This window comes from Drosophila biarmipes, chromosome 2L (genome assembly GCF_025231255.1).
Source record: "Drosophila biarmipes strain raj3 chromosome 2L, RU_DBia_V1.1, whole genome shotgun sequence".
In the NCBI taxonomy this organism is placed as follows: domain Eukaryota; kingdom Metazoa; phylum Arthropoda; class Insecta; order Diptera; family Drosophilidae; genus Drosophila; species Drosophila biarmipes.
The window spans coordinates 8,776,367-8,796,308 of NC_066612.1; the positions used below are offsets into that span (position 1 = coordinate 8,776,367).

Below are 19,942 nucleotides of genomic sequence, written 5' to 3' on the forward strand. Positions count from 1 at the left end.
TGAATTTGACGAATGGAATTTCAGGAGTAAGGAGTTTATTAAATTATCTACGCTTTTAAAATGAGCAATTTTTTTAAAATATCAGTTTAACAAATGAAGAAAATAAGAAGGTACAAATTATTTGCTAAAACACTTTGCTAAATGCTCAAATAAAAAGTATGCATTTTCACTGCTATCCAGTTTTTAATTTTAGATTTGTTAGGCCAAACAAAAACTAATGCAAATTTGTTTACACTTAGAACTATGTTAATTTGGGGCCCACCAGGCCCACGCGCTGCTTCAGCTGCTCCTTGATCTGATCCTCATCCGCCAGGAACTGTTTCTCAGCCAGGCGCACCAGCGTCCTCCTAAGCTGCGACTTCACCTGCGTGACCTTGGTGGAGTTCATGGCCGATATGGGCACAATGCTCTCGAATTTCAGCACCTGCTTGGGGCGCAGTTCCTCGGGACACTCTGCCAGCCCACTGGCCAGGTCATCAATGACTGGTTTCACTTTGGTGAGGATCTCGTGGGCGCCCTCCTTATCCATTTTGTTCAGCAGCAGGACAGTGGGCTTCTCCAGCAGCGATGGATCGTACAGCTCCAACTCCTTGTTCAGGGCAAATATGTTGGCCACACAATCGCGATGCGGATGACGCGGACTGAGCTGGAAGCCAAAAATGTCCACCATAAAGACCAGCAGGCGGGTGCGTTCAATGTGCTTGAGGAACTTGTGGCCCATGCCGAAGTTTGCGTGGGCTCCCTCGATGAGGCCGGGAAGATCGGCCACAGTTATGGAGCGCAGGTCACGGTATTCGATGGTTCCAATCTGCGGACGGATGGTGGTAACTGGGGGAAAGAAGTTAAATGATATTTATAAGGTGTTTGTTGACCCAGGGTAATAATCACCTACAGGGATAAGCGGCAATCTTGGGCTTGGCATTGGAGACGGCCTTGAGCAGGGTGCTCTTGCCGGCATTGGGAAATCCCACCAGTCCCACGTCCGCTATGAGCTTCAGGTCCAGATTCACTGTGCGATTCTCGCCGGGACGACCCAGAAAGTTGTTGGCCGTGCATCCGCCGATGCCTCCGCCCGCCACAATGCAGGTGGCATCGTTCTCATCGAGATCCGCTAAAAGATTGTGCTGGTCGTCGTACACCTGGACGCCCACCGGCACCTCGATCTTCTGGTCCACACCACGGCGTCCGAAGATGCTGGCCTTGCTGCTATCCTCGCCACTTGAGGCCGCCACCCGCTTGTCCTTCAAGCCCTGGACTACCTTGCGGAGGGTCAGTCCCTCCTTGGCCACCAAGTAGACGCAGCCGCCTTGGCCACCGACTCCTCCGTACTTGGGCAGCCCGTTGCCACCATGTCCGCCGCGAACTGCCAGGCGCAGGGTGTCCAGGAAACTGGGCCGGAAGTGGGCACGGCCCGGCTAAGCAAGGAAGTCCGTTGGTATTACTTCGAAATTAGTTATTACAGGGTATTCTCACAGTTTTGGCGGATTTTAACAGGAATTTAAAAAGCTGCACCATCTCACGGGCGGCATTATACAACAGTGATGAGCGGTATGGCTATACCGTGACTGTTTCCCCCTGACCGATATATATTTCAGGATTTTAAAACCATAATAAAATCCTGAATTTGATCTTCATAATTTAAAATAATTACTTAAATTGCTTACAGTTGAATTTTCTTTGAGTTTTTAAAAATTAGATTCTATATATCACCATAACTTGTCCCGATCACTTATTTAGTCACTGATATTGTTATGATGAAGGCGCCCGCAAACTATCGATAACAGTCTCGTAAAACAGCTGTTTGATAAAAACAAATAAGAAGAAGACGCCGACCAACACGTGCAGTTGTTTATTTTATTGTGAAATGGAAGCGGGCATTTGCTATATAAAACCAGAGTAAGTACACATATTTAGTAATAAATGAATTGCCTAACTTACTTAATATAACCCTTAGATACCTGGTAACTGAAGTCAATAACGGCAGCGAGGCAATTAATAGCGAAAACAGCGAGACAAACAAAAGAAAACGCGAGGACGGCGAAGAAGTTGAAGCCGGTGGTAAAAAGAAATGGGATAAAAAGGAGCGCAAGCGTGGACAAAATAAGGTTAATTAATAATCTCATCAAATGTTACTACTTGTTACTAAAAATTTAATATCTACAGAATCGTCCAGTTTTCAAGGACGAGCGGTATTCGCATCTGTGTCACTCGCTGATCGACGGAACCGGTGGCGAACCATGTTCCCTGGCCAACTGCCGCTATGTCCACGATCTGGACGCCTTCCTGGCCGCTAAGGGAGAGGATCTGGGGCCCGAGTGCTATGTATACTCCACCAAGGGATACTGCGCCCGCGGAGTCAGTTGTCGCTTCGCTAAGGCCCACACGAATGAGCAGGGCAGGAACCTCAAGAGGGAGGACTACGACGAAAAGGCTCCTCCGACCACATGCAATGGTGTCAGTTCAGGTGGGTTACCAATTTTCCATTGAAATTAACTATTGAGTCTTGTAAAATTATATTAAATTAGTATGTCTTTCTTAGAACTGCAAGTGCGCCTCCGAAAACATGAATATGATTTCAGTAGGAGCAAGGAGCTCATTAAAATGGCAGAGAGGCTACGAGACGCACGAAAGCAAAAGGAACAACAGGAGAAGGATGGAAAAGAGGAAAAGTCTGAAGAGATAGCAAATGCAACTGCTGAGGATAAGCCTCCAAACGACGAACTGGAGAAGGGAGAACAAACGGATTCCAAGGGACCGCCCACACAGGACGCCGCAATCGAAACTCCCACTGGCTGTGCCATTGATGATTCCACCGTGGGCAGAGATGCGGACAAAAAGTCGGCCGTTGACTTTCGTGAGAAACTCGTCCTGTCACCACTCACCACGTTGGGCAACCTGCCCTTCCGAAGAATCTGCAAGGAGTTTGGAGCGGATATAACTTGCGGCGAGATGGCCTGTGCTCAGCCCCTGCTCAAGGGTATGGGTCAGGAGTGGGCTCTGACCAAGCGCCACCAGAGCGAGGACGTTTTCGGCGTTCAGCTGTGCGGAAATAATCCCAACATGATTAACCAGGCAGCGCAGGTTATACATGAAACGGCCCAGGTGGATTACATCGATCTTAATATAGGCTGCCCGATAGACCTAATTTACCAGCAGGGAGGCGGAAGTGCCCTGATGCGACGAACCAACATTTTGGAGCTGACCGTGCGTAGTTGTGCCGCGTTGTCGGATCGCCTGCCGTTTACTGTTAAAATGCGCACCGGCATCTATGCGGACAAGAGTGTGGCACATGAGCTGCTGCCGCTGGTCGAGGAGTGGGGCGCCTCGGCTGTGACCCTGCATGGGCGATCCAGGGAGCAGCGCTATACCAAGCACGCCAACTGGACTTACATCGAAGAGTGCGCAGCCAAGGCGAAGCAGATGCCTGTGATCGGCAATGGCGATATACTGAGCTACGAGGATTACGTGACGCGAAGGACGCTGGCGCCGCATGTCAGTTCCGTGATGATTGGACGTGGAGCGTTAATAAAGCCCTGGATATTCCGGGAGATCAAGGAAAAGCAGGCCTGGTCTCCTTCATCCGGCCAACGGTACGAGATGTTGCAAAAGTTCTGTAACTACGGTCTAGAGCACTGGGGGTCCGACACCAAGGGCGTGGAGACCACACGACGATTCCTCCTCGAATGGCAGTCGTTCTTGTACCGCTACATACCCGAGGCGCTACAAGTTGATCCACCGCAGAAGATCAACGCTCGGCCGCAGAAATACAGGGGACGCGACGAAATGGAGACCCTTATGAGTTCCGGCAACGCAGCTGACTGGGTCAAGCTTAGCGAATCGCTGCTGGGTACGGTGCCGGAGGGCTTCAGCTTTGTGCCGAAGCACAAGGCGAACGCCTTTTAGAATCCTGATGTACATTGAGTTGTATTGTTTAAAGGTATGAGAAAGTAGTGGTATTCATTGTGTTACCTCTATTAACTCCTTTTCTGATTAAATTTGACTAACTTAAAATTAGTGTGAAAAACTGGGAAATGTATTTCTTACTTACTTTAACTTCGTTTTAATTTTAAGCATCTCGGCAACAGGCATATTTTTTACTTAGTGAGTACATATTATAATCTCACAAAAACTTTTAAAGTGTACACAAAATGAATTAAGTCTATTTTTTGAGACGAGACAGTCTGAAAAACGAACTGCTAACACCAGACTTTTTGTGTTCAAAATTACTCTCCTATTTGGTCTAAAATTTATTATTCAGTTGGGCCGAAATCCCGGCGGTACTGCAATACCGGGCCAACCCGCGACAGAGGTGGAGCAAGCCCCTAGCACTCCGTCTGATTCCAAAAATCAGTTTAACATTTGTTGTCCTCCAATGGAGGAACTATCAGATGTTAAGCTGATAAGAACAGATACTACACTTTGATCTTAGCCATAAGGCCGAGAAGCGATAACTCTGCCAACCCCTAACGAAGCACTTCATTCAAATGCAGTTAGAACTAGTTGGGAATTATTCACAGACATCTTTAAAATTGTTGCCTGGTTTCTTATGTATACTTTGAGGGGTAGGATGGGGTGGTTGCTGGGATTACTTAGCAAAAATTAAAAGGTCCTTTATTGATAAATTAGAGTATTTACAACATCACTTCAAGTAGCTCAGCGCCTCCTCCACATCGGCCTTGGAGCCCAGGAATATGGGACTGCGTTCGTGAATCTTCTTGGGCACGATGTCCAAAATGCTGATCTTACCGTCACTTGCCAGTCCACCGGCTTGAATGATCAGATAGGCCATAGGGTTGCACTCGTACAGAAGGCGGAGTTTGCCGTTGGGGGCGGATTTGGTGGCCGGGTAGATGAAGATGCCACCGTATTTGATGGTGCGGTGAACATCTGCGACCATGGAACCCACGTAACGGGCTCCATAGGGCTTGCCCTTGGCGGGATCTTTCTTGGCCGCAATGTAGTTAAATACGCCCGCTTCCCAGTCACTGGCGTAGCCCTCGTTGATGGAGTAGATCTTGCCCTTCTCGGGCACCCTCATATTAGGATCGGTCAGGATGAACTCTCCAATGGCCGGATCATAGGTGAAACAATTCACTCCGGAACCGAGACCCAGGACAATGGCTGTTGCCGAGCCGTAGAGCGCATAGCCAGCGGCCACCAACTGATTTCCAGGCTGCAGTGCATCCTCCACGGTGGGCGGACCATCACCCTTCTTCCGGTAGATGGCGAAGATCGAACCGATCGACACCAGGCAGTCTATGTTGGAGGACCCGTCCAGGGGATCGAAGCACACAATGTATTTACCCTGGTAAAAGTTATTCAATATAATATTCATGCTATGATATTTATTAAGGCTTGAAGATATAGACTTCCTATCTTAAGTCTAAAAACGTTGCTTTTATAATTAACACCCACATACCAAATTTCATAGCGATCATAATGCCTTGCATTGAAATATGCAGCCTTACCTGTTTTTCCACTTCCACCTCGATCACCTTCTCGTTCTCCTCGGAGACCATCAGGCATGTGGTGTATGAGGACTTCAACATGTTGATGAACAGCTCGTTGGAGAGCACGTCCAGTTTCTTGACTTCCTCGCCCTGGACATTCACGTCGCCCGCAATTCCATGGAGCTTGGCGATACCTGCCTTCCGGACCGCGGAGGCAGTGGCCTTGATCGCCGTTTGGATGCAGTTCAGCAGCTGTGAGAGATCTCCGGTGGCGTTCCTGAACTTACGTTGCTCCTGCAACACGAAACGCGTAAGCGTCATCGCATTGGAGTCGAAGGCTGGTCCCTGTTGGCTCATTTTGGCTATTGGAAAATTATAATATAATACATTAAATGGGAGAACTGTTTTCGGTTGAGTACTATTAGGAAAGGATTAGCACATGGATTAGGGATTAGTCAAGTTGTATCAACTTTTGGGTGGTTTTAAAAAAACATAAAGTTAATCTTTTAAAGGTATATAATGCATCTACATTTTGAATACGTTTGGGGAAGGACTATGGAAGGGATCAACAAAAGAAGGGATTCTGCGGTAAAGCAATAAATCATTATATTTTTAGCTCAGCAACAGGTTAATATTATCTCCGTTCAGAGGAACAAGAAGTGCAGGCGGGAATACTATATAGGAAGGGTGAGTTGGAAAAAGGAGCCAGGCAACATTCAAGGAGCAGGAAGCAGGAGGCAACTTCACTTACAATCACCGTTACTGGCCGCCATTATTGGTTATTCTTATATGTACGCTCTCTAAATGATGCGGTTCCTGTGGGGATCCATCAAAATAAAAACAAACACCAAATTGTTAGGGAAGAGGGTCTGTTCTCCTACGGAAAGGTCACACCAGTGACCCCTCGAGTGGTTTTTCGGGGGCTTGTTGCATAAAAAATCACTATCAATAACTTGTCACCCAGGCTATGCGTGTTTGGGTTTGCGGCTGTGTTGTCTGCTTGTTATTTGGTTTTTTTTTTACTAGCTGATAACCTGTTCTACAAAAAGTCGTATTAGTGTATCATGGACAAACGTATAGAACCGGGCAAAATAATATTTCTGCCGGCCGTTTTAATACACCGACACGTGCCCCCTTATTTATTTTTGGAACGTCTCCAAGCAGACCCGATTAGCTGAGTGTGTATACCAACGCATAGGGTATAAGTAAACCGAGTATCTATAGACAAATATAGGTATATCTGTGCCGTTCATCTGTGATAAAGAGAACTAAATGACTTTCAGACTTGTCCTTAACACTGCGGTTGACCCCAAACATTTGTGAAGCTTCGAAGAACAAACCCAGGGGATCGAAATGCACTTTCACTTACAACAAATCGGGGAAGACTGGCAAACAAAACAACGAACCGCGGTCGACGACTGAACTGAAGAGACTGTTTTTTGGCTCTAGTCCACGTCCACGACGACAGCGAAAAAAAGGCAGCGAAACGTCACTGTCTGCCACGCCCTCATAGAGGGTATATGCACTAGGTGGGCAGGTTGGAAAGTACACCCTACCATCCTAACTTTGATATGATATTAATATTTATCATAAAAATCGGAAAAGTACATGCCACCATCCTATATCTTAATCCAAATTAACACTTATCATAAAAAATCAGAACAGTATATTTCCTATCATATCACTATAAACTATTTTATACCATACTTATATATATATATTATGTATAGTATACATTTTATGCTATCCCAGAAAAAGAAAGTTTAATGTACAAGTAAATATTTATAAATAAAATATTGTAAGAAATATTATTAAAGTTTAGGGATCTTCATAGATAGGGTACTATAAACTCGTCATTGCTTTTTCCTCTTACTTTTTGTTTTGTTTTCAACGGCAAACACTACTGATAGCATGTAAATAACATATGTATATACTGAAAAAAGTATATAGAAAAGAGAGTGACGGAGTGGAAGAGAATGCAGATGGGGAGCATAAGCTGCAGACATATGGCTTGAAGAAATTAAGAGGGAGTCAAAAATAAAGAGAGTGGAGCATATCACCCTGCTTTTTGCCCAACGAGTAATAACGTGCTTCATTAAAAGCCCATTTTCAAATATTTTATAAGTATCTTATAAATTTTCCCATTCTTACTCACTTAATCTATAGGTGTCAGAATAAAAACATTGTACGTTTCTGAGGTACCAAGTGGCGTGTGTGATTTATATTACCAACTCAGGCTAGTCGACGGAGGCTCGTCTGCAGTAGATTGTTTTCACTTAGCTCTATCAATAATGAGATAAGCCTAGAAGTAGTGCTACTTACCAATGTATGTATGCGGTTGGAAAATACCAGCAACTAAAGCGGCTGCGCCTTGTCATTGCTTCGACCTCAGATTGTATTTTATTTCGTGGCAATCTCCTGATTTTTTGCTAATTTGCTTCTGATTAGAGTGTGTCTACCAATGAGCATAAAACAAGACACACTCTATAAATTCTAAAATGTTGTAGAAATATATGAAGGTTTGTATGTCTATTGGTTCTGCTTACATTTATAATCATAAGAAGATTGCCTACTTATGCGAACTTTGCTTCCTTGACGTCAATTAATAAGTTCACAGTCGTCAATGAATTGCTTTTATAAATTGTGTTTTAAATAAACCAAATCACACTAGCTTTAAATATGGACCATCAGATCCTTCCTATTGTATTTTTTACTTTTTTGTGAGCATTCCTGTTAACCCATAATTACCAATCAATTTGAAACATTTAACATTCACCGCCCACACTTAACAATCACAACCGACTAAAATGGCTGGCTGAAAACCCGCAATTATTTTTCCATTGTTAAGTGCATTTCCATCCACCCCATTTAAATCCAATCTTTCCTGGTGCCGCCCGCCCACGGGCCCAGGGACATGCGCAGGGCGTGGCAGTCGGCGTCAACCCCATTCTGAAATGCCCGATGTTTAACCATATTAGTTGCTACTTTATGTTCTCAATTGGATTTGATTGCCCGGCGAGGAGGAAGAGGTCCCCGACCCAGTAACACTTTTCGAGTATTCTCATAACTCTGCTCTGTTTGGTTTATTGTAAGCACTATGTTCCGGATAAGACGTCGCAGGGAAATAAAATACCTTAAAATGGAAGTTCTCGAATACAATCACTAAATTTGATTAGAGTTAAGACTTAATACATGACTAGAATGCAGCTCGTTCAAGAACTTGTTAGTATTTACAGGGGGTTTCTTTTCAATTCAAATATTTGGGAGAAATGCAACTTCAGTATTAGAAAATTGTTGTTCTTCCTTATCTAAGTTCTATAAAATAATCTTTAAAAGGTGAGTAACTAAGGGGTAAATTTGACAAAACTCAAAAAAACTGTCTTTTGTTTCCTAAAAATATACTCTTAGATATGATTAGTAAACCTTGGTATTGCTGATATAACATAACTATTTATATATCAAATGTGGTAAGGGTTGATAACAATATACCATGTGGTTTTGTGGCACACAGAATGTAAAATATATTTAGGTTTTCAATGTAAAGCTCTTTTAACTGTTGCAAAAGATATATGAAAGTTTGTGGTTAATCTAAATGGTGATTAAAATTGTAAAATTACTTGTGTTGGGCAGTTTTTCAATATTTAACAAGATTTAAAGACTAATAAATTAAAAAATACCAAAAGTTGCATTTCCCCAACTAAAATACCGAAAACATTACTATTTTAAGACTCAGCTCTTCTTCCCGATCGAACTATCTATGTTAACTGGTAGAGTTTCGCATCGCCCACGATGTCCACGTCGCTGGAGTTGTCCTCGTCGCCACTGTCCGCCTCCAGGTCGGAGTAGTCGTCCGTGGAGTATCCCTGCTGCATGAGGCACATCTGCAGTTGCTGCTGCTCACTTGGGGGCTGAGTGGGCGTGCCGCCGGATCCGGGATTCATTTTGCCGTGCTTGGAATCTCCGGAGGAAGAGGTGGCCTCGCCCGGCTGTTTTCCCAGTTCGCTGCGTGAGAAGTCGACGGGCTCTGCGGCAGGGAAGAGTCAAAGAAATTTCCACAAAATTTAGAACTAATTTGATTTGGCAAGAAACTTGAGCAAAACTTTTCGCAACTCACGGAGCCAGCTAAAAGCCAAAAGGTCTAATTGAAAGTCCAAAAGTTCCACAAAGAAACTACTCACACTCCCTTGTCTCTTCAACTATTTTGAAGTGGTCTAGTTCTTTGAGCTTTGTGAACATTTCAAAAACCACAGTGGACTTCTATTCATGCCTTTGACTTGTTTTATGGTTTATTTAAATATTTAATTGTTGTGCAGCAGGCAATTGTCACTGCGTCTCCATTAAATAAAATAACTAGCATTTTTGGTAAATAGAAAATACAAAACGTTCTCTCCTGAAATATTTCTTTATGACATGACTTTTAATTACGATTTTCACACAAATAAAATTTTTAGTCACTCTGGGAAAATGTTTTTTTTTTTTTTAATTTTAGAAAAAGGTTTTGGTCTTCAAAATGATTAGGTATCTTTTTAAATTTTTAAAAAAATTAAGCATTGAGCATTTTAATTAAACCAATTTTGGCCAATGTGGGTGCTTCATAACTAATTTATGCATTAAAGTCCTAGAAATATTACGAACGACTTGGTATTTTTATATGGAACCAAACAGGAATGGAATTTTTCTTATAATAGCTATATTTTGTACTCTGTGTACTGTGTATAAACTAATATTGTTATAAGCTAGTAACATTGGTAGTTGAGAATACTCACCATTGGCATTGTCGCGCCGGCGCAGCTGCTTTTTGTGCTTCATGCGGCGGTTCTGGAACCAGGTCTTCACCTGGGTCTCGCTGAGTCCCAAGGCAGTGGCCAGCTCCACGCGCTCCGGCGTCGAGAGGTATCGCTGGCCCTCGAAGCGTTTTTCCAGGCCGGACAGCTGCGGATCGCTGAACACCGTGCGGGCCTTCCTCCGGCGGCAGTGGCGCAGGGCATTCACGCCCATTCCCAGTCCGAGGGCCAGTTCCGGCACACAGCCTGGTGCTCCGAAGAAGGGCGCTCCCCCGAAAAGGCTGGCTGAAAGGTCGGATGCCGAAATTTTTAACTTCGTTATAGTTGGCAAAATCGAAACTTTCGGTGTTGATTGCCATTTACACCGACTTTCAGAGTCCTCAAATGAGGTAGTCAGTGGTGTCTTTCTAATTTGCGCACCATAACAACATTATCATTCTCTTTATAGTCGAGGAATCAGAAAAAGATTCGGGTAGTGCTTATCTTAATAACATTTAGTTTGTTAATTGCTCTTTTAACAGATGGCCAATAGTTTTCAAGTTTCTGATATAATTTAACTTGATTCATTCATATAAAGATTACAAATATCACTCATACGACATGTGTTCATTTTGCACGTGGAAAAAGCGGAGAAACAGACCTCAAACTTCGACCTTTCTTTTACAAAAGAGGACTCCCTTTAAGACTTTATATTCGTTTTTAATTTAAATTTTCTAAGGAACATGATTACAGCTATTAATGTGCCTAAAATAATCATCGAATCCCTTAAAAATATGGGAACCACATTCTTATCTTATCTTATAAAGAAAACAACACAAACCTTGTGACAGAAAGTAGGGATCCACGGACTTGTAAGTACCAGACGACGGAGACAGATAGCCGAGGGTCATTTGAAGGAATCCGTGATCGGTGTACGGGGCATTGGGGTACAATACTCCATTGGATCCCCCAGTTCCTCCATTCAAGGGCGGCGGAGGTGGTGGCTGAGGCGTTGGAACCGGCGGATGCTGTCCTGCCGCAGATCCCAATTGCTGAGAAGCCTGATCTCCGCTGTAGTGGGAAGCTCCAGGACGTGAATGATGGTTTGACCTAGAAATTGAGGGGTTTAGCAGTTTGTTATATATACTTATTACTTTTAATGAATGTTTCCTTTGTGAACAGCAGCTAATTTAGTCAAGGATCTATTTAAAAAAACACTATAAATTATAAATATTTTTTAACTACAAATAAAGTTTGTATTTTTCTGGAGGAACCCTACCATTGTTAATATGATTAGCTAAAGCCAATTGATTTAGTTACGCGTGTTTCATAAGCTCCATGAAAAGTTTTGTTATAAACCGTGTTGCCATTTCATATGGATTCATTGTCACTTAACATCGACTGATAGAAGTGTTTATCCATAAAATGAAACCGATACTTATTGCTGTATTGATAAGCCTATTTGGGTTTACCGTGGGCCTCAAGGATCGTGAGTAGCAAAACGCAAACTCTTTTAATCTGTTTTTAATTTTGTTCATTCCAGCCGTCTGCGCGCAGGAAGTTCCAGCCCTTACGAATTGTGCACAATTAGGTCATCGCTATATACCTAATTCAAATGTTTGTACTGCAACTGTGATTCCCTGCTCAGGAAGCGGTAATTTTTTCATTACTTTTGATGAATGTATTGCAAAATGCAAGGAATAGGAATTACTTGGTACTTTCCTAAATAAATTAAACCAATAACTTGGTAAAATAAAAAATATTATGTGTTTAATATTTAAAACCTAAAAAATAATTCAAACGAAAACAAAGTTTACATTAAATCAAACCTTTTACTTGAAAAATATTGATTAATAAATGGATAGGAAAAAAGCCTGCAGTAAGCCTTGATTAAGCTGGCACATTTTTACAGAATACATTTCATTTATTCCAAGTACTTCGTCTTATAGAATCCCCTTAAAGTAGATGAATCTCATAGGTTTTTCCCATCTTAATGTTTGATATTAGTTAAATCATATAGTTTGTGGAATGATTTCACTATACTATTCTGTTTTAAAGCGGATAATTTTTTAATTTCAGCTACTTCGTTTTTCGATGATATTTTGATGGGTCGTCGTAATAACTTAAGACCGTAACACAATATTTCACTTTAAATGATAGTGTATTATTTTGAATTTATCGATGTGGGAACCAACCGTTGGGCGTTGTGCAGGGACTTGGCGTAGTCCTCGCTGCCGTATCCCGACGCAGCCTGATTGCCACGGTTCGTTGCAGTCGCGGATGCGGATACAGATGCCGACGGATGCGATGGCGGCGGATGCGAATGTTGCGACGGATGTTTCTGTGGATTATTGTCGTGGGCGAAGCTGCTCCTCGAACTTTTCAGCGCACTTTTGCCACTCTTTTGCACATAACTATGACTATTGGCGGTGATGTTACTATTGTTATTATTATTGTTGCTGGCACTATTTAAATTTTGAAACAATATGTGCTCGATGGAGAACGGCGTTTTTGTGGTCAGCATTGTGTTGGCACTGGCCATCGCCACCGCCGCCGTCGCCTTGCTGTGCGTGGGCGCGGTGGCACCGGTGGCATGAGCATGTGCGTCCGCAGGACTCAAGCTGGCCTCATTAAGCATTGCCATTTCGATGGAGGCGACGGACGAGGAGGTGTGCGGTGGCTGGTGGCTGGTGTCTGGTGGCTGGAGACTGGAGCCAGGATATCTATGTCCTTGGACCGGGCGCGCGCGCTTATGTTGTTTGCTCGTTGACGGTCGCGTTGAGTTTGCGGCAATCACCGCACATCAACCAGCAAATTGCTCTAAACGAGCTGCCAGCAGACATGTGCGAGCGGGCCAGCGATAGAGTCCTGCATCCTGCGGAAAAAAGGAAAAAATAACCCCCTTCTTCAGCTTGCTTGCGCCACCCCGCTGCAGTTTGCGGTGCCCGCTTAGAGCGGCAATTCGGGGGAACCCCCGCCCCGTGAATATAAGAGTCCGTGAACACACCCCCTGGATTTGCATGCGCATACGGTCGTCCCGCTCTGGCCCGATCCTGGCACCCAGCTCTCTGCCGGCATCCACTGGACATCCGATTAGCCCCGAATTAAGCCCTGGCCTAATTGACCCCTGTTAACCGCATATAATTTGCACAACTATGCGTCCTTGCTCCGACGCCATTTTGCGAGCTCCCACGGCCGCCATCCCGATATCCCTTTGCCACCCATCGGGGCGCCCACTTGTCATAATTAACGTGTCACGGCCGCCATTGTTGTCTGTCTGGCTGACGATGTGCATGCATTAAATGCCACAATTATTATAATTGAATTAAACAATCGATTCTGCTGCCGCTGTGACAGGATAATTGGCTAGGTTGGAGCGAACGCGACTGTACCCCCGGGGTTGGGGCTGCCCACCCGCTTTGCATTGATATATTATTGCTCCCGTTGCGGGTAATTGAATCAGAGCCCCACATAGCCGTACACCACCCCCAAGGACACCCGATCTCCAGCCACCCGTGTCCACCCCCGAAAAGGGGCGTGCCTTCCGGTGCCGCAAGCCACCAATCGGAGAAGCGCTGGCCAAGGGGTTGCTTTTGCCACTATATGCGTCCTGTTTCGTCCTGTTTTCTCGAGAAGAGCTTATAGCGATTCCAGAGGAATGGTGGATCCTTCGCGGGGGGCCAAGGCAGTACCAAAATCAGAGCGGGCGAGCTGAAAACAGCAGGGCAGCGCCGAGAGAGAAAGAGCATGCTGACGGTGCGACCAAAAAGCAAGACAAATTTGCTCGTTTTATTAATAAAATAAGTCACGCAAACTAAGTCGAACATCATTATTAGGTTAAAGCCCTAAAACGGGCGCATTAGAAGGGCATTCGAGCGATCGAAGGGGAGGTGGGCCTTGGCATGGGGATGGGGATGATGAGGCTGCTGCCCCTGGGACAAAATGTCTCTGCTTTTCTAAGGACTTTAAATCACTTATATATTTTGAGACTTAATTACTGGCCAGTTGGTGTTCGGTTACGCTTAGGCACGAATTTAAATGTACTTGAAAAAACTATTGAACTAGGTTAACTTTTTACTTAAATAAAATCCAAAAATTGTTGTTCCTAAAAAGTCTTAAATATATATTAGAGGCCCAAGGAAAATATCTAAGTTAGGTATATTTGTTTCACATCTAGAATTTGTAATTTTATAATTTTAAATTATGAAAAAAATAGTTAAGTCTCCAAAAAAATCTTTTAAGTCTTAAAAGGATATACACTTTAGTTGTTTTTTTATATTATTATATATTTAATAAAGACACAAAAAGTTTATTATAAATATTATAAGCACTATATTTATTTATATTACATTATACCTTTGGTTTCATTTTATTTATAATAAACTAAAGGGGTTTGGGGGATTTTTCACTCCATTCAGTTAATTTAATTTATACTTGTTTGAGAACTTTTTTATAAGCTTATGCATTTAATATGTATTTAAGAGATAAGCCAATCCGTGGATTTTAGAACTGCAGAGCCTGACAGTACAACAAAGAGGATGACCTGAGCAGAGGTGGAGACCTCCTTAGCTCATCTCACCTGGCTGAAAGCACTTAACTTGCTGCTCCACCTCCACAGACTTCGCTTCGTTGTCATCCATTGTTAACCCGGTGACATGAACGTGCAAAAGGGCGGTTGTGAAAAGCAGATTTCCAGGACTTTTCAAGTCTGCGAGCATGTCTACCGTTCGTTGTTTATTGATTTTTCGCTTAACCCGAAGTCACAGGATTTGCGAGAAAAGATTCCCATGGCCGTGGCAAGTCTGAAAACAGATCATATTTTTGAACCATCATTTAGTCCGCCTAATTTCCATTGTTGCACGTGTCCCGTCAGTTGGGCTAAGCCTAATTTTTATAATAATAAAAATGCTACCATGTCTGAGGCATCGAATTGCCAGCCACTTTGTGGTTAAATCTCAAGGAGGGTGCTCTTCCTGGGGGCAATTACAGCATTTTGTGTCAGTTTGCCTGGCAAATCCTTTTGTATTGTCGACATCGACGTCTCCTTGCTTTTTTGTTAGCATAATTCCCTGAAATCAAGGCTGAAGTGTGTCCCCGATCAGGTTACATAAGCCATAGGTCGTGCTCGTCTCCCGAATAGGGGGTGAACTGTCGGCGGCACATCTCCTCAGATCCTTTTTCCGCATTTAAGTTTGATTCTCGGTAAATTAACTTCTGCTACAAGCAACACAAGACTTAAACATCCTTGCGGGTCCTTTGTCCTGGGGAGCAGGGATCAGAGCAGAAGCTCAAGTGGCCACATCCTCAGCGAGTGGCACTTCCTTTACATTGGTTCTTTTTCAAATGGAGGAACATAATTAATAGAGTATGCCTTATACTTAAAATAACTTTTTAAGTAGATACATTTTATATAAATAGGTAAATATTTTGTTTTGATTAGGCAAATACTTGTTGCATTCTATGTAAGCTATCCTTTTTGTATACACGTATTTATATCAATATAATTAAACTTTTTAATTCAAGTATTAAAGGACAGTAATTTTAAATAGAAATATAATGGTTGTAAATAAAGTTAAACATAAAAATATGTGCTATCAACAAAGGATTTGACTATTATTCACTCCAATTAGGGCATATTCTGCTGGCCTTTCAAAAATCACCACTAAAAGTAGGCACTCACCTAACTCCCCAAAAAATGGCTATTCGGCTGCATTTAAATAAGAAATATGTTCGAAAATTGCTGCGTTACGCCCACCATAAATGCCATATCCGGAAATTTCGTGACCGAAGAGTCGCACAGTTTGTAAAGCTCGGCTGTTCAGTAAATTTCACGATAATTGCGCGCGATAAATTCAATTAAATTGCACACTACATGGCCCTAGAACCCAGGACTGTATCAAAATAACAGCGATGGTGCCCTCGCCGGCTGATAGAATCGAAAAATGCCAGCAAATTACAAACTGCCCTTCGACAAATCATCGTGTGCACATATTTCGATGTAATTTAATATGTGGCACGCGTTCGGGAAACTTTTGCCCCGGCAGTTTGTACTCGCCTAGCTCGCCTTTTTCCACTCCGCACGTATTTTCAGTTTTTTTTCTTCTTCGAATTTTTGTTGTTTGCTGGCTGGGAAAGGACTTGAAGGACTTGTGACTCCGGACGACGGGTTCATCTACAATTGTTGCCAATGAGAGCAATTGTGTGCCGCAAGGGGTGAAGGCGAAGGCACTGGAATGGTGCACAAGTGGAGGGGAATGCCAGGATAATTGCATTTGTTAGTGCTCTAATTGTCAGGGCGGGCGCCCTCGAGGACGAGGGGCAGGACGAAAAGGTTACTGGGCCTAGGATCACAACAAGAGACTTTTAATAAGCCGCCGACCGCCCAAAGCCCGAGCGTTAATAAAAGCAGCCACTGGAGTCGGCTGGGAATTCGAATACCCTCGAGGGAGGAAGTAGTGGGTGTTCTAACGATCCTAACTCAGTGATTTCGATGTTTTACCCGTTTCGGAACCTACAATTAGGAAAGTGGGAAAAGGCTTCAAACAAATGAAAAGTAATGAGGTGCTCAAGTAATTAGAAGTCAGCGACAGACGAACAAAACTAGAGTCAAAAATAAAAGGGCCATATGAAAAACATTTATTTAATTAGTTTGAATTGTGCACTTTTCATCTTGAAAAGCATTTTATTTATAAACAAGTTTAATAATTATATTATAGTTTACGGTTAGGTATTTTTTTCAAATTTATTATTCATGCAACCAGAAAAATTGAGAACTAAAAAATCCGATATCGGTTCTTTTCTGTTTGAGAATTTTGTCTTCTCACTTTTTCCTTCTCGATATCAAGACAAAAACGATGTTGATTTCAGTATTCCGAGTCAACAGCAATCTTAGCTTAAAGGTTGCTGAAGAGGGACAAGCGTGCTCCAAGAAAATGATTTTTTTTTAATTTGACTTATTTTATTTTTATTAATTTAATGCTCGTTCATTTAACTAAAAAATCTAGTCAACAAAAGTATTAAAGTCCTTCTCAGCGATCAGCGACCTGAATGTCTGAAAAAACTATTATTAAAGATTGAGAGAACGATAAAAATCTTTAATATTTAAATTAAAGATCCTCTATCAATCGTGTTGCTTTATTATAATAAGTAAAGGTCCTTTCTAATCTGATTGCATCCTTATTTTAGAGCAAACATTTCGGCCGTGCCCAAGAGCGAGAAGCTGAGGAGAAGAAGTCATCTGATGATTTGGCCCCGTGGAGAGGCTTATTATGTTTATTCTAAAATAATTGCCAGCACGTGCCCTATCAGCGTCAATCAACCCAAACAGACAGCCAGAGCAGAGAGGAGGCAATCTCGGGGTAAAAATAAAATGAAATAAATAAAACATCGGAGGCGAGGAGGCGGCAGTCCATGTGCAAAACGTTTTCGCACTTATGCACATCATTTAGTGCGTTCACCGCTGTGAGCCCGCATCGAAGGATGTGCTCGGCGAGTCCTCCGGTGGTGGCTCTGCCTCCGCGTTAAGTAGCCGGCTAACAACTGATTCTGCGATAAGATTCTGGCGCATCCCACATCGCTACCCTCCCATCCCGTCACACTTCTGACCCGCTGCGCGTCTCCATGGCAATTTAATCAAATTAATTTTCTCCCGTGCTCTTTTTTGCTGCCCCTCCCAGCCCAGCAGGTTGTAAAATGCATGCAAAGGACAAAGCTTATGGCTAATAAAATTACGGACTTATGGCATAACCTTGGGTGGTACCACACCTCTTTGAACTCACTTTCATATGTCTGTCAAAGAGCGGAGGAAGAAAAGATCAGCGGGAATTTTTTGGCTTTGTTTGTGTTACAATCAGTTTATTGAATGCAAGCTGGGTAATAAAAATTGGGAACCTTTTTTAAATAAATATATTTTTGAAATGAATTGAATAGTTTAAATGTAAAACACGTTTAGGTATGAATTAAATTGTATGATAAGGAAACCGCAGCTTAAGGACTTATAAACACCATTTGTTTTGTGGACTAACCAGGTCTTTTTATCAATATGTTTTTATAAAAATTAAAGTTGCAAAGTCCGTCTGCTTTTAGTTCAGGTCCTGGCAATAGTTTTCCATTATTGTCCATTTATTCTCGATATATTTCAGAAGTATCCTATGTCTAAGGGTCCTTCTGAGTTGAGGTGGATAGCTGTTAGGACCAGAAGACCTGTGACCTGGGAGCCGCATGAACTAAACAATGCTAATGACACGGAACATTAATACCAGCACTGCTTCAAATTAAAAACATTGTGCTAAAAGTTGCTGCAGAGTACATTATTTTCCATGTTCTAGTAATTTCACTGATGGCTAATTACCATACCAAAAACCACAATAAATACAAGCAGCGGCCAGATAAAAAGGACATTTAACCGATTGACAAACCACAAAAATGTATGTGTTTATTAATTTCCTTTTATTTAAATGCGTTAAAGTAGTACTTTGTTGTTCTGTTTTTGTCGAGTGTTGTGGCTTATAAAATGTTAATGCAAATTGTGAACTCATCGCATGACGTTCATCTTACATGTATTATTGATTGATTGATCCTTGCTCTATTAAATATACGTTTTATTCCAGTTTGTAAGTTTGACATATTAATGGGCTTGCTTTTCTTCTGTCGCTAGCATTATTTAAATGATTTTCTCCTCCATTGCCTGTTTGTTGGTTCAGTCATTATGAAATACAATTCTTTATAACTATGTTGTGGGTTTCTTTTATTTATATCAAAATATATCAAATGCTAACTTATGTTTTAAAGCTTTCTATTTAGTTATTGTATTACAATTCTGTTAATCTCCGTTATGCTTTCACTTTGTAGTTTATATTTTTCCCATCGCTTTTAACAATTTTGATAAGCTTCAAATATAAAACTTTTGGCAGCTGCTCTGGAGTAATTAAAAGTCGAATAAATATGACTGATTATTGAATCATCAAACGCACGTTTGGTTTTTTGTAGTATCAAATTTATCTATTATTCAAATCTAAGCACTAGCCACACGTAAAAGTTATTTAGATAGTTTTGCAACAGATGTGCTTTTTATTGGTCGAAATGCAGTTCATATATTGTGAGTATATGTTTGCTGTGTACGCGCCCATGACTTCCAGGGAAGCATCTTATATGTTTATAGATTTATAAAACAAATCGCTTGGTAAACCTAACAAAGCCAATAAACTTGACCGAGAAAAAGGAAAATCGATAGTACTTAAACCAGATTTAAAGTTTATTTCCCGTTTAGTATTATTCCAGCCTTAGCTAATTTCCTTCAGCAGATTTCCAGCCATAGTCTAGTTTTCAGGAATTTAATATTCCCCAAGCTAATTTAAATAAGATTCAACGTTTTTTTAAAGGTTACAGAGTAAATCATATCAAATACACTTATATAATTATTTTAGTGTAAGCCCTAGTCTGTAGGTAAGCGTTCTGTTTACTGCCTTTCTTCATTTATTTTTTAATACACCTATTAAATATATAAATCGTTTTTAGAGAACTGTTATTAGTTAGTGTTTATGTATTAATATATATAGACAACCATTTTGTTTGTTATTTAGTTTTACTACTTTCAATCCAAACGTGTTTATTTGTAATGACAAATTGGCTTCATTTTAAACTATAAATAAAAGATTTACTTGAGCCTCCCGGAAGTCTAGTTTTAGATCGACATCCAAGCTTGAGTCGCGTACACAGACTTTTCAAATC

The 19,942-nt window shown here is 41.9% G+C and overlaps 4 protein-coding genes and 1 non-coding gene across 6 annotated transcripts; 1 reads left to right on the top strand and 4 right to left on the bottom strand.

The window, feature by feature from the left end:
* Positions 1-13: 13 nt before the first annotated feature.
* On the bottom strand, positions 14-1,613 carry LOC108032646 (GTP-binding protein 10 homolog). Its single transcript, XM_017106594.3, has 3 exons — positions 1,474-1,613; positions 893-1,415; positions 14-828 (listed from the first exon to the last, which is right to left on the bottom strand). Exons 1-3 carry the CDS (start codon positions 1,513-1,515, stop codon positions 242-244), a joined length of 1,152 nt encoding a protein of 383 aa, XP_016962083.1. The 5' UTR covers positions 1,516-1,613; the 3' UTR covers positions 14-241.
* Positions 1,614-1,722: 109 nt separating this feature from the next.
* On the top strand, positions 1,723-4,032 carry LOC108032645 (tRNA-dihydrouridine(47) synthase [NAD(P)(+)]-like). Its single transcript, XM_017106593.3, has 4 exons — positions 1,723-1,896; positions 1,955-2,105; positions 2,164-2,464; positions 2,540-4,032. The coding sequence occupies exons 1-4, from the start codon at positions 1,865-1,867 to the stop codon at positions 3,901-3,903; spliced, it is 1,848 nt and encodes a 615-aa protein (XP_016962082.1). The 5' UTR covers positions 1,723-1,864; the 3' UTR covers positions 3,904-4,032.
* Positions 4,033-4,253: 221 nt separating this feature from the next.
* Positions 4,254-4,449, bottom strand: LOC122818902 (U2 spliceosomal RNA). Its single transcript, XR_006368385.1, has one exon. It is a non-coding gene; the product is annotated as a U2 spliceosomal RNA (small nuclear RNA).
* A 136-nt stretch (positions 4,450-4,585) lies between these two features.
* LOC108032647 (fructose-1,6-bisphosphatase 1) lies at positions 4,586-6,919 on the bottom strand. 2 transcript variants are annotated; one of them, XM_017106595.3, is made up of 4 exons: positions 6,820-6,902; positions 6,202-6,266; positions 5,469-5,812; positions 4,586-5,305 (listed from the first exon to the last, which is right to left on the bottom strand). In XM_017106595.3, the coding sequence occupies exons 2-4, from the start codon at positions 6,221-6,223 to the stop codon at positions 4,640-4,642; spliced, it is 1,032 nt and encodes a 343-aa protein (XP_016962084.1). In that variant the 5' UTR covers positions 6,224-6,266; positions 6,820-6,902; the 3' UTR covers positions 4,586-4,639. The 2 variants fall into 2 exon arrangements, with proteins under 2 accessions (XP_016962084.1, XP_016962085.1); XM_017106596.3 differs by lacking the exon at positions 6,202-6,266 and having other exon boundaries at positions 6,820-6,919.
* Positions 6,920-8,506: 1,587 nt separating this feature from the next.
* LOC108032423 (brain-specific homeobox protein) lies at positions 8,507-12,908 on the bottom strand. The gene is made up of 4 exons (XM_017106243.3): positions 12,409-12,908; positions 11,055-11,323; positions 10,217-10,519; positions 8,507-9,474 (listed from the first exon to the last, which is right to left on the bottom strand). Exons 1-4 carry the CDS (start codon positions 12,855-12,857, stop codon positions 9,206-9,208), a joined length of 1,290 nt encoding a protein of 429 aa, XP_016961732.1. The 5' UTR covers positions 12,858-12,908; the 3' UTR covers positions 8,507-9,205.
* Positions 12,909-19,942: the final 7,034 nt, after the last annotated feature.

Coding starts and splice junctions, on each gene's coding strand:
- LOC108032646 (XM_017106594.3), bottom strand. CDS start 1,515: ATGGTGCAGCTTTTTAAATTCCTGTTAAAATCCGCCAAAACT. Junction 1,416..1,473: donor TGTTAAAATCCGCCAAAACT/GTGAGAATACCC, acceptor TTCCTTGCTTAG/CCGGGCCGTGCCCACTTCCG. Junction 829..892: donor CAAGATTGCCGCTTATCCCT/GTAGGTGATTAT, acceptor TCTTTCCCCCAG/TTACCACCATCCGTCCGCAG.
- LOC108032645 (XM_017106593.3), top strand. CDS start 1,865: ATGGAAGCGGGCATTTGCTATATAAAACCAGA. Junction 2,106..2,163: donor GCAAGCGTGGACAAAATAAG/GTTAATTAATAA, acceptor TAATATCTACAG/AATCGTCCAGTTTTCAAGGA. Junction 2,465..2,539: donor ATGCAATGGTGTCAGTTCAG/GTGGGTTACCAA, acceptor TGTCTTTCTTAG/AACTGCAAGTGCGCCTCCGA.
- LOC108032647 (XM_017106595.3), bottom strand. CDS start 6,223: ATGGCGGCCAGTAACGGTGATT. Junction 5,813..6,201: donor GGCGGCCAGTAACGGTGATT/GTAAGTGAAGTT, acceptor ATTTTCCAATAG/CCAAAATGAGCCAACAGGGA. Junction 5,306..5,468: donor AGGTGGAAGTGGAAAAACAG/GTAAGGCTGCAT, acceptor AACTTTTACCAG/GGTAAATACATTGTGTGCTT.
- LOC108032423 (XM_017106243.3), bottom strand. CDS start 12,857: ATGGCAATGCTTAATGAGGCCAGCTTGAGTCCTGCGGACGCACATGCT. Junction 11,324..12,408: donor TCCCTGCACAACGCCCAACG/GTTGGTTCCCAC, acceptor CTCAATTTCTAG/GTCAAACCATCATTCACGTC. Junction 10,520..11,054: donor TCCCTACTTTCTGTCACAAG/GTTTGTGTTGTT, acceptor CCGACCTTTCAG/CCAGCCTTTTCGGGGGAGCG.